The following is a 13,464-nucleotide window of genomic DNA, read 5'->3' on the forward strand; positions in this document are numbered from 1 at the left end:
AAATCATTCATATTCTATATATAGCCCCATCCTATATTGTAAACATTATGCAGTGCTTTAGAAAATCATCATAACCCTTTGGAATAGTCACTTTTTTTTTTTTTTTTTTTTTTTTTTTGTCTTACAGCCTGAAATCAAAACCCATTAAAAAAAAAAAAAAAAAAAAAAGAAATGTCTTTCTAGCTTTATTTACATATTTTGCCTTACAACATTCAAGTAACGAATAAAAGGCAACAGAATAAATTAGAATAACGGGGTTTGAAAAGTAATCATACCCCTGGATTTAAAACTTCGTAGAGCTACATTTTGCTTTAATGACAGCCATTAGTCTGTTTGGATATGTCTTCCTTGTAGAATTCTTCGAGTTCAGTCAAAATGCGGAGTGAGTGGCGATGGAGTGCTATCTTCAAGTCCATCCACAGGTTTTCAATTAGATTTCGGTCAGGCCTCTCAATTGGCCACTCAAGGACTATGATCTTTCTATTTTTAAGCCACTGCGTTGTTTTTTTTTTTTGGTGGTGTGTTTAGGGTCATTGTCATGCTGAATGGTGAACCATCTGCCAAAGACATCCAACTTTCTGCGTTGGAGTGTGAACTGAACAGCCACAATGGGTAAATGCAAGTTTTCCAAGGGTTGGCTTGACTATTCCAAATATAAAGCCTGGTTGGCTAAGTTTTCCAAAGGGGAAAAGAAAGCTAGATGCAAACTTTGTTTAAAATCTTTTGACATATCCAACATGGGGGAGGTGGCAATTGTAAGCCATATGCAAGGGCAAAAGCACCATGTGGGTTGGGTAGCTAATGTAGGGATGACCAAAGAACTACTACAGTCTGCTGGCTGTGCAAGACAGAGATACCATGTATACCTTGATGAAGAAAAGAAGAGGGAGCACACACAACTAACACAGAAACGGAAGGTAATACAGGATGAGGTGAACCAACTCAAGATGAAGAGAAGAAAGCTTCAGAGCAACATAAATGCACTTCTGACATCTGCAGATGAACTTGCAGTTGAAGCAGAAGCCACTGACAAGATCTCTGTGCTTGCAAAATCAAATACCCTTAGGAAATCTGCAAAAAAAAAAAGAAGAATAAGACCTAATGAAATATGACAAAGACATTAAAAAGAAAATCAATGAAATAATAAAATTTGAGGGTGTAGCCTAGCCATGGAAGTACAGGGCAGACCTGTGTGTGTGTTCGTTCCTCTTCACAGTCCCACAGTGGTCCACACAGCACTTTGTAGTTTAAGAGAGCAAGTGGGGTTTGAGGCTAAAAACAAGTCAATGGGAGTGTTCTTACATTTTTGTGACTGATGACTTTGCATTTTGTTCTTATGTATGTTAAGGTCTCAAAAAACATTCTTTTAATGTAGGATTACTAATTATCATTTTATTGTATTTATAGTTATTTGTTAAACAGTGTTTACAAGTATGTTTTATGCTTTATCTAACAGCCAATGAAGCAAAGTCAATGGACTTTAGTTCTCTTTTCTAGTTCCCTGGTGAATTGCACATGAACATCCCTTCTGTTGCTGTAGGGGTTGAAGGTTTACAATTATTATTTACATGTCAAAAACTGAAAAACATTGCACTGTTTTAGCATTGCAGTTTTAATAAAATGCTGCACATTGAACTTGTCTGGGTTTGGTGTTAATTGATTTGTATGAGATACAGTACCTAGCTACAATCTTCCGGCATTTGTTTGGCAACATAATAGCATACATAGTTAGAATTTAACATACATGTTAACAGCTGGATTTTAAACAATTTATCAGATGTTAAATATGGTCTGAAAAATCTACCTGGAAGTCTGGAAATTTGAGTCTGGAAAAGTATGGAATTTTGAAATGGAAAATGTGTAGGAACCCTGTATAAAGCTTGGGAGATTGTTGTCACATGCGCAGACCGATCAATCTCAGCAATAAGTGCTTGTAAATCCTTCAAAGTTTCGGCCTCTTGATAGCTTCCTGATCAATATCCTCCTCGCACGGTCATCCAGTTTGGATGGCCCGATCTAGGCAAGGTCTTGGTGGTGCCATGCGCTTTCCACTTCTTAATAATGCTCTAAATGGTACTCGGAGGGTTAGATGCCCTTGAAATATTTTTGGACCCTTCTCCTTACCTGTGCCTTTCCACTATTTTATTCCGGAAACCATTTGAAAGCACCATTCCAACCATGGTGATTTCTTGAATACATAATCATGCACTACTAGTAATTAAATCCTCATGGAACAGCTGGTTTTTATTCTTGAGTATTTAAAACTATTGATGTCAGGTGGGGCCAATTAGCCATGTATGTGTTCTGAAAGGTGATTGGTTGCACCTTAGAAAGTTTGAAATAGTTACTCTTAGGTGGCGTATCACTTATCTAAACTAGATATTTTACTTATTAATTTTAATAATTGTTCAGAATTTGTTTTGATATTATATTCACTTTGATGTTGAAGGTTATAATGTGTAAATACAGCTGGAAAAGCTTAATTTAATTTATTTAAATTTCCAGGGTGTAATGTGACAAGTGATGACGATTTTGAAAGGTATGACGACTTTCTGTAGGCACTGTATATTTTGTCTCACACTAGTCCATGTGCATGTTTATGGTAGGAAAATTCATAAAAAATTCAGTGTTATCTGAATAAAAAAAAGTGTTTTTTTGGTAATGTTGTCTGTCAAGCACTTCTTCAGCTGAACTTCATTTGTATTCAGTAGCTGTTGCACAGCAGGATTATAGTTGCTCAATAAGCCTCGACTGAAACACTAAAACACTGTTTCCCTTAGCACACAGGAAGGCTCTTCTGCCATGAGCTGTTTTCTAATCTTTAAACTTCTGTAGGAAGGCAGAACGAAAGCACAACATTTCATATTCTTTCTCTCTTCCACAGGCAGTGAGCATCAACAAGGCCATCAACACACAGGAGGTTGCTGTCAAAGAGAAACATGCCAGGAATATCCTTTTGTTTGTGTTACCCTGAAAAAGAAAGATACACAAATGTGGATGTAAAAGAGTCAGGTGGACTACCTATGTTCTTCCCACAGCCACCTCAAGATAAGGTGTTGATATACCAATATGTCCGCCCGACCGATTAAAGAAATAGTTCACCCCCAAATTTTTTTTTTTATCCCCTTTTTCTCCCAATTTGGAATGCCCAATTCCCATTACTTAGTAGGTCCTCGTAGTGGTGCGGTTACTCACCTCACTCCGGGTGGCGGAGGACAAGTCTCTGTTGCCTCCACTTCTGAGACAGTCAATCCGCGCATTTTATCATGTGGCTCGTTGTGCATGACACTACGGAGACTCAAAGCACGGGAGGCTTATGCTATTCTCCACGATCCACGCACAACTTACCACGTGCCCCATTTAGAGCGAGAACCACTCATCGCGACCACGAAGAGGTTACCCCATGTGACTCTACCCTCCCTAGCAGCTGGGCCAATTTGGTTGCTTAAGAGACCAGGCTGGTGTCACTCAGATCGCCCTGGATTCAAACTCATGACTCCAGGGGTGGTAGTCAGCATCAATACTCCCTGAGCTACCCAGGCCCCACTGATCACCCAACCTGTATTACTTTCTTCTCAAGGACTCAAAAGTATCTTAAAAGTAGTCGTATTTTAGTGAGATAAAAATTGAGTGCACCTTTACTGTTAGCTGTAAACAGTTCCTCAGAGTTAGTTTTGTGGAGCCACCTGTTTACATCTGTGCCCCCCAGTCTTCTCCTTGACTGAAGTCTTTACCTTGCATATTGGGAACGCATCATGAGAAGGGGGCTCACACCTTCTGGCTTGCTGTCAACCGCCTGCCCCTCTCCAGCAATGCAGTACTCTGCTGGAAATTTTGCCATGTCTTCCACAAACTGCTGAGGGACGGCCATCCAAACGTGAGTACTTTGATATTCAGGTCTAAATGAACCTCTATCTCTTTCTTTTGATTGATCTCTTTGTCTTTTGCACTATGCTTCTTCCTCTGTCATTCTCTGCACTCCCAAATGTCTCTAAAACAGCTCCCAAACTCTAAACTCAGCATGTCAGTGACATGATGATTGTATAATCCATATTGAGCAATTCAATGCCTATGAAGAGCATTCCAGATCTGCAACTTAAGCAGATCTATTTCAGTTAGGATGCTGCCTTAGAAGGTAGCAGCTGATGTAGGCAGTAGACTAGGTTTTGAAACCGAAATATGAAGTGTTATACCATGGGATTGTGTCACAAACCCTCTCTCTCTCTCTCTCTCTCTCTCTCTCTCTCTCTCTTTCTCTCCCATCAGGTCATTAAAGACTCCATGCGGCACAAAGCTGACTTAAACGACATGAGCAGGATGTGGGTAAGAGTGTGAACACAACTTGGAGCAGCTGGTTTAAATGATTTCATACTAAAACAGAGAAGCGCTCAATATAACTTTCGGTCATATTAAATGTGGCCTTGTCAAGTTCCCTAGGGTTTCCACCTCATTGTGGAAACTGTTAGCATGTCAGTCAGCAAGATATTTTATTGCTGCTGACTGACAGCTGAATAGTTTGGCATTCTGAGTATGAGTCAGACACACTTACCTCAACGGAGGAGAGATGATCTGTAATTAGCCAATGATGACGTGTTTGTGTTTGGCTTTCTGGAGGAAGCGCTACTTGTTAGAAGTGTACCGGTCAAACATCCCTCATGTCATATTGACTGCATTTAATTTCTCAAAGGGATTGCCCATCCAAATGGAATATTTTGTCATCATTTACTCAAGGGGTTTATTTTATCACAATGAATGGCTCAGTGTATGTTATCCCGCACCAAATATACAATTAAATGGATATGATATAATGATCTGAGTTGACATTACATTATTATGTGAGAAGAAAGAGACAGCAGAGTCTCCAGAAAAAGCTACATTCAACCTCCGGTTTGTGTCAGAGTTATGTAAGGTGTTTAGCTATATTATGAAAATGACCATCTGACTGCTCATTATCCAGTAGATCGCACAACTACTTGACAAATGAATAAATAATGGACTGATTGCTTGTTATACCACTTATTACGTGACTACTTGCCAAATAAATAAATAAATTGATGTGAAATATTGAATTAAGCTAAAATTACATTGTTCTGTGAGAAAAAAGACACCAGAGATTCTCCAGAAACAGCTGAATTCAACTTCTGGTTTGCATCTGAGTTCTATTGGGGTTTAGCTATATTATGAAAATGACTGTCTGGCTGCTCGTTATCCCACTTATCACACAGCTGCTTGTTAAATTAATGGATATAAACTATTGATTTGAGTTTAAATTACATTATTATATTGACCAATCAGATTTGAGTATTTAAGAGAGCAGTGTAATCAAAATATTTGACTGCCAAATGCTGCAATTAACAAATTACAATCGAGTGTTCCAGAGAGCCATGTAATAAACAAAAATGTTTGACTCCCAAATGCTGCGCTTGACTAGAACAGAATCAAGTATTCCAGAGAGCTGTGTTATAAACAAAAATATTTGACTGTCGAATGCTGTGATTGACCAGTCAGAATCAAGTATTCCAGAGAGTTGTGTAATAAGCATTCCTAATGCAGTGTACAACTTTGTTTCCCAAGCCAACAGTAAGAATTGGATAGAACATGCCAAGTTGCAACTTTTTGTTACTGGAAATACCTTTAGTTGTACCCTGCCAAGTATTTGCTGGGAATATGCTAAAGGATTCGACTCAGGAGAAATACTTCCTGTGGACACTCCATCCCACTTCCTGTTATGATGTCACAGTGATTGATGGAGGGAACGGGAAGTGAAAAAATTAGCTCATTTACTAGAAGTGCAGGTGTCTCTATTATGTGTATATGTGCAAACATGTTCACACACACCAAACCTGACCTTAATCTGCCCCTAATGACTCGCACTTTGAATTGTGAAGTGAAGCTGATGAACTGGGAGTGAGTTGAAGCCTCATTAGCTGCTACTGGTGCTTTAGAAGGCCAACGACATAATTTCCTTTTAAAGTTATCAGCCTTGTCCTTTTCTTCACTCTCTTCTCTCTCTCCCATCAGGGTCATTTGAGTGAAGGCTACGGGAAGTTGTGCAGCATCTACCTCAAACTGCTCATCACCAAAATGGAGTTTCACATCAAAGTGAGTGACTGAGACCTTGAAGGAGATCTGAAGGAGTTTTTTTGCTTTTAGTCCATGTCCATTAGCTTTGAAGCCCATCGATATGCTAGTGTACTCCTAAAAGCAGACAAAATAAAATTTCTACAGATAAATATGATTCAAATTGATAGTCTTTCTCTTCCAGGAAAATAGAACAAAAGTATTTAAGACATCATCTTGTGCTTGGGGGTGTATACAAATATTTGTCCAAGAAAATGCTTTCTACAATGAGAGTACGGCCATGGATTAGCAAATCATAGATTAGCAGTAGCTGAGTTTCCATTAAAATGTTTTACATTTTTAATGCGCATTTATGAAAATTAGACTAAAGAAAATGCGCATTATTTTGAGGGAGCCCGCCTTTTTGTCATGGAGCAGCTGAACGACCTCTTTGCTTCGGGGGTGAGTTTTATTTGCTGTAATAAAGCAATTGTACATGATGTTATTAAATGCTGCCAGGAGACGTCGCAGAATAAGTACAATAGCTCAAATAATGAGGGCTCAAATAGGCTATTCCCATTTGCCGACAGCCTCCATATACCTGGGAGCGCCCGTGCTCAAAACAGTCCTGGTGGATTGAGAGGACCCACTTTAACGACGATCTGTGGGTGATGCACTTTTGACTAACCAGGGCTATGTTTGAAGAATTGTGTGACATTGTCGGGCCTTTCGTCGATCTAGTCACGTCAAGCTCTCGCAAACCTATACCATCCGATGAGCAAATTGCCATCGCGCTTTACAAATGGTTATGACATGTCATCGTTCATGCGAATAAGCCGTTTCCATCACTTTAATGGGCATTTTAACTAATGCGAAACTAGAAAATCCACCCTCCTAGTGCATAAAATTTAATGCAAATTTTGAGAGTTTATTCGCATATCAAGCATTTCCATTCAGTATATCTATAGTTGGATGGAAACACAGCTAGTGTATCTTAACCCTTCTGTGATGTTGACCCATTTTTAAAAGGATTTAAAAAGTTTTGCAACATCACAGAAGTGGAATCCTTTGTTTCGTTCCACCCAAACTTCCTGTTTTAATGGTAAAAATGTAGAGGTGTAACGGTTTATCGTGGCATGATGCATCGCGGTTCAAAAATGTGACTATGCGCATTGTGGAGATGGACATTTTTATTTAAAAAAAAAAAATGATTTTAGCGTCTGTTCTAGCAAATACATGCGACGTCCTACGCCTACGTAATGTGGGCATACAAATGGAAATTGCTTCATTGGCACAAGGAGCTCTAAAATAAGATTGCACACTAGCAGACACAGATGTTGTAAAATTGGTTTATGTCTGAAACAGTGGAAACTGAAAGTGAAACCAGGAGCGGGAGAGAGATGCGGCTTTTCAGCATGAGGGATCGAATGTACGTTTGAAGCACGAGACTGATCTGCTCTGACAGCACGAGAGAAAGTGAAAGTTTACAGAGGGTTAAAGAGAGTGCCATATTAATCTACTATATATAATGCTGAATATTATGTATAATAATGCTATGGGGGAATATAATCCTAATGTCAAATGTCACGTCTGATTTGATTTCATCAGTAAATTATTATTTTTAACTGGATAAGCATGCACTTCCATTAAATATGTATTTTTGAAAAGAATATTTAGATGTAATCAGAGACAATATTATTTTAGAAAAATACAATTTTAATTTAAAATATTTTAAATGTTTGTAATCATTGACAGTGTGTAAGCAGCATTTGTATCTATCATAATTCTGTATGTCCAGTAAGCAGAATTATTATCTAATATTTCCATTTAGTGTCACCATTTCCCTGTTCTGGGCTGGGTTTTTAGTCCCAGTACATCTTAAGCACTTTTAAGAACAGTACTTTTAGCTACATTTTTAAACAAACAAACTGTTTTGCATATGTCTATAAAGTAATAATAATAATTAAAAAAAAAACCTTAACGTTTCTTGATTCAGGCTTAGTTTAAAGAATCGTGAACCGAATCGTGAGATGAGTGAACCATTACACTCCTATAAATATGTCATTACAGGAAAGAAAATTGTTTGCCAAACCATTTCATAGGGTCTTTTAAAACACGGTCACACTCTAACACATTCTATTTATCATTCACAAATCTAACATTTACATCAATGCCCTCCCAGAATCCCCGTTTCCCTGGCAACCTACAGATGTCAAACAGGCAGCTTGATGAGGCTGGCGAGAACGACGTCAATAATTTGTGAGTACCACTTTGTTTCTCACATGCTCTGTGTTTTTTAGTCCTGAATAGATGTGTAAAGGTATGACATTTTCAAAAAAAAATATTAAGGTGCATTGCTAATATTATTAGCAGTTTAATATTTAGTTATGGCTGAATATACAGTAGACTAAAAGACATGTTCCCTACTGCAGTTTCATTCTTATGTGTCTCTTCACACATGTAGCTTCCAGCTGACGGTGGAGATGTTTGATTACCTGGAGTGTGAGCTGAATCTTTTCCTGGGTGGTAAGTTTTAGGCTGGGTGCAGGTGTTTGAGCGGCAGTTACCAGCATGTGGTTATATGCCCCCTCTTATATGTTAGCTCAAGATGTCAGTACTGTGATCTTGTGACTACACCGTTAGAGTTCCCATGTAACGGGAAACATGGAGATTTAACAGAAATGTAGAGTAAGAGTAAAACATGCTTGCCAGTCATAGTGTTGTTCAATTTGTGAGCGAATTGCTCTTTTGAGTCCGCCTGAATGATTCATTAGCGAATTGGTTTGAATTTGAATAATTTTTAAAAATCCTTATCCTGCATTCAAAACAACTGGAAAGGTACTGGAATAATGGAAATGAATTGGTCAAAAACTGCTGGAATTTTGTTGTAAATGTTACTTTTCTGAAAAACAGCAAGACCCAAATATTTTGTGGAACACAAATTGAGATGTTTGGCAGAATTGTATTGTTGGTCACCATACACTTTCATTGTATGTAAAAAAGAATAAATGCAAGTGAATGGTGACTGAGACTAATAGTCTGCCTAACATCTCCTTTTGTGTTCCAGGGAGGAAAAAAAATCACGCGGTGAGTAAACAGTGACAGAATTTTCATTTTTGTATACACTATCCCTTTAAAATGCAGAGCTGGTTAAATGTATCCAGTATTAACGTCAGCTAAATCTATCCAGAACACTGCTCGTTCTCGGTGTACCTGTGCTGAAAGCATTAGGAGGAAGCTAATGAGTGTTGTTGGCTACAGCACAGCTCCCTGGCACAGGAAACCACACCTCTGTGTGCTGAGAAGACTGAGTCTCTTAGGAGCCTGCATCACTGTGCACGAGACAGAGGGAGGGGGAGAGAGAGACTGATGTATGGGGATGAATGTGAATGAGGAAAGGAGCTTGCTAAAAGGAATGAATTGAATGAAGGATTCATAAAAGAAAAGAAAGAATCTTTCTTTTTAAAGGCATAGTACACCCTAAAATGAAAATTCTGTTGTCATTTACTCACAGTCATGGTGTTCCAAACTGTATGACTTAAAGGGAGAGTTCACCCAAAAAATTAAAATTCTCTCATCATTTACTCACCCTCATGCCATCCCAGATGTGTATGACTTTCTTTCTACTGCTGAACACAAACAAAGATGTTTAGAAGAATATTTCAGCTCTGTAGGTCCATACAATGTAAGTGAATGTGTACCAAAATGTTAAAGTTCCAAAAGCATATAAAGGCAGCATTAAAGTAATCCAAATTACTAAATTTACATCTTCAGAAGTGATTTGATAGACGTGGGTGAGAAACAGATTAATATTTAAGTATTTTTTCCTATTAAATCTCCTCCCTGCCCAGTAGGTGGCGATATGCAAGAAGAATGTGAATCGCCAAAAGCAAAAGAAGAATGTGAAAGTGTGGATTGATAGTAAAGAAGGACTTAAATATTGATCTGTTTCTCACCCACGTCAATCATATCGCTTCTGAAGATATAGATTTAACCACTGGAGTCATATGAATTACATTTATGCTTCCTTTATGTCCTTTTGGAGCTTCAAAGTTCTTGTCACCATTCACTTGCATTGTGAGGATCTACAGGGCTGAAATATTCTTCTAAAAATCTTTGTTTGGGTTCAGCAGAAGAAAGAATGTCATACACACCTGGAATGGCAAGAGGGTGAGTAAATGATGGGAGAATTTTCATTTTTAGGTGAACTACCCCTTTAAGTTAGATGTCTCAGTCACCATTAACTTGCATTGCATCTTTTTTTCCATACATTGAAAGTGAATGATGACTGATGCTGTCACTTTGTCTAACATCTTCTTTTTTTGTTTTCGAAGAAGACAGTCATGCGGGTTCGGAACAACATGAGGTTGAGTAAATTACGAAATAATCTTTATTTTTTGGGTGAACTGTCTCTTTAAGAATTTTGCTATTTAGAGTATTTTGAACATACAATATGTTTAAGGTTATAGGCCCATGTCATGAAAATGGCAATATATGTTTTTGACTTGGTGCAGAGGTTAGCACACAGGTTTGACTCCCCACTAATTTCCCAAAAAAAAAGGGAAAGATCCTGATCCAGTAAAATGGTGTTATCTTCTGTCTTTTGGTTTCTAAAGGACCAGGTATACTTTGTTGTCGCACGTTCCGGATCGCCTTGCACCTTGTTGACCGCGTTGATTATACTTTTCTGACCACAAATGAATAGGAACGTGTTCAATGCATGCGCACTACAACTGCTTTGTGACAGTCTTTTAGTACAGTCAATGGCCAGTGCATGCGCAGATGACGTGCACAGAAGAGGACAGCATGCGTGCGTCGAGAAAATCTAGGCAGTGCGGCTGTGCTGAAAACGCAATTTGCGTCGCATGTACTATGCACGGAGGGATCTGGAATGCGCACTCCCTAAGTATACTTTGGCCTTAATGGATACTGCTAGGTATTTCTGTGTGCTAATGTGTGTGTTTCTCCTTAGTGTTCAGCTCGTTGGATATGTCTCGTTCAGTGTCGGTGACGGCAGCGGGTCAGTGTCGTCTGGCTCCTATGATTCAGGTCATCCTGGACTGCAGTCATCTGTACGACTACACTGTCAAACTGCTCTTCAAACTCCACTCCTGTGAGTCCTGCCCCCTGCTGTCCATGCACAACATCTCTCTTCTCTCTCTCACACACAGAGGAATCACTGACCCATCATTAAGCCCCGCCTTTAAAGTGTTACTGACCAATACGAAACTGTTGCTAACCACCATATTGTCAGCAAACAATTGCTCTTTTCTTATACATGTTTATTTAAGTCCTGTGTGTTTAGATCGTTTCTGTAAAGGTCCATGCTACTGATTAAACTGTGTCAGCACTCAATAGCACCAATAAGGATGATTTAGAGTTGATTCAAAGTAAATTTAATCTCACTTAATGACATTTAAAGGATTCATAGTCAGGGACTAAAAACGGTTCAAGGAACGAAAACCGAAAATGAACGGAATGTTTATCAGAACGTAACTGAAAACCGGAACAAAGAGATTTTCAATTCTTCTGGAGTGAGAACGTTATTTTTAAATGCTGATAACCAGTTATAACCGCTTACTTTTGTTCCGATAATTTTTTCATGAAACTAAAGGCCAAAGGTTTTATCACAGTATATTTTTGGAACTACACCACTTAATGTTGCCTGAAAAACTTAAACGTGCTTTGAACCTGAAGGAAACTGCTGCATCACACATTTATTTGCCTAATTGTCCATTATGGATGTCATATTCTCTGAATGAAGACCTTTTTAACAACTATGTATTATTACATATACATGCATGGCTAATTTATATACAAGGAAAACATTATTAGAGGTAAAAAGTAGTTTTCTCAGTTGTTTCCAGGTCTTCACTGAATTATTGTCAGATATGATGCATTAATACTAATTTGATGCTGCCAGGTTTTGACTCAGAAGCAGATCTTTAATTAAAATTTTACTTAAAGGTGCACTCAGTAATGGAGTCGCGTGGCGCCGTGCAAGGAGCGGACGTGTGAGTGGCGAGCTCTGCGCACTTTGCTAGTTTTAATGCTATTTGTGTCATAAATCGGTGAGATTCGATACACACCGATTCTTAACTGTTCTAGGAAGACAATATGTCTAAAAATATTCAAAATCCTTGGGCTCTGGAGATATTAAAAGACACTTACGTGCTCAAGCTGATTCCCCGCAGTGGCAGGCCGGAAGCCCCGGATTCAATTCGGACGGTGAACTGAAAGAAATCCTGCGTGAATTGATGAACATGTTGGCAATGCTGGCGAAGGTTGTGGCGGACTTGGAGGATTTGGCTGTAATACGTCGATCGATTACTTCCATGGAGACGAAATTCTTGTTGGTTACAAGATTGTCGGACGTCAGAAAACGGATAGATTATCTGGAGTCATCAGAGAGGGAATTGGCTGCTAATCCGTTAGCGACCAAGACAGACTTGAAACACATTTGAGAAAAACTGGAGGATTTGGAGAATCGTAATCGGCGAAACAACGTCTGAATTGTTGGAATTCCTGAGCATGAGGAAGGCAGAGATATGGTGAAAATCCTAGATGGGCTGTTCCCGAGTCTGCTCAACATAACAGGCCATAAACTGGAAATCGAGCAAGCTCACAGAGTCCTGGCTTGGAGATCGGCTGAGGGAGACAGGCCCCGATCAATTCTGGCCAGATTTCTGAGATCATCCGATAAAGATCTCGTGTTACTCGAGGCGAGGAGTAAAGGAAGGCTTTCTTGGAAGAATCACAGCATTTTCTTGTTCCCAGACTTTGCGAATTCGACGAGAGAAACGTGAACGATTCAAGGAATGCAAGAAACTCTTACATCAATGGAAGGTCGCTTTTGCTCTGATGTTTCCGGTCAAACTGAGAATAGATACTAAGGATGGACGTAGAGAATTTATATGCCCACAGCAAGCACTATCTTTCATAAAAATATTGGAGTAAGCCTTTTGGTGATTTTCATGTTGCCACCTAGTGGACCGACTCATTGAAAATACACTCGACTGCCCGAGGAAGCTGGGTGCTTTTTTTTTGTTTCTCTTTGTGCTGGTTACGCCTAGCGGCTGGAGTTTGTTTTGTGTAATATAATTTCTTCGGGGCAGCTTGTGGATGAACTGCTCATTTTGGGTGCTTATGCCTCCTGTTGGCTGGAGTTGGTTTTGTTGAATATTTCTTGCAGGACAGTGGAGGGAGTTTGACTGCCCGAAGAACTGAAAGGCCCTTTTTTTTTTTTTTTTTTTGCTGGTTCCGCTAGCGGCTGGAGCTTGTTTTGTGGAGGAACACATCTTCGAGACAATTAAGTGGATGAATCTACATGTTTTTTGTTTTTTTTATTCCGCTTATGGGATGGAGTTTGTTTTTTAGATTATCTTCTGTTGTGTAATACAAATT

At 39.0% G+C, this 13,464-nt stretch overlaps 1 protein-coding gene across 1 annotated transcript in view; it reads left to right on the forward strand.

Annotated features, from left to right (window-relative positions):
* LOC127422357 (huntingtin-interacting protein 1-like) overlaps positions 1 to 13,464 on the forward strand; it is a 77,040-nt gene that overhangs the window by 32,767 nt on the left and 30,809 nt on the right. The window contains exons 2-8 of the mRNA XM_051665815.1: positions 2,885 to 2,948; positions 3,735 to 3,877; positions 4,267 to 4,323; positions 6,022 to 6,102; positions 8,243 to 8,319; positions 8,525 to 8,586; positions 11,033 to 11,173. Of these exons, the coding sequence (XP_051521775.1) occupies positions 2,885 to 2,948; positions 3,735 to 3,877; positions 4,267 to 4,323; positions 6,022 to 6,102; positions 8,243 to 8,319; positions 8,525 to 8,586; positions 11,033 to 11,173 (625 nt within the window). The remainder of the gene's footprint in view (positions 1 to 2,884; positions 2,949 to 3,734; positions 3,878 to 4,266; positions 4,324 to 6,021; positions 6,103 to 8,242; positions 8,320 to 8,524; positions 8,587 to 11,032; positions 11,174 to 13,464) is intronic.

Source organism: Myxocyprinus asiaticus, chromosome 31 (genome assembly GCF_019703515.2).
Source record: "Myxocyprinus asiaticus isolate MX2 ecotype Aquarium Trade chromosome 31, UBuf_Myxa_2, whole genome shotgun sequence".
NCBI lineage: Eukaryota > Metazoa > Chordata > Actinopteri > Cypriniformes > Catostomidae > Myxocyprinus > Myxocyprinus asiaticus.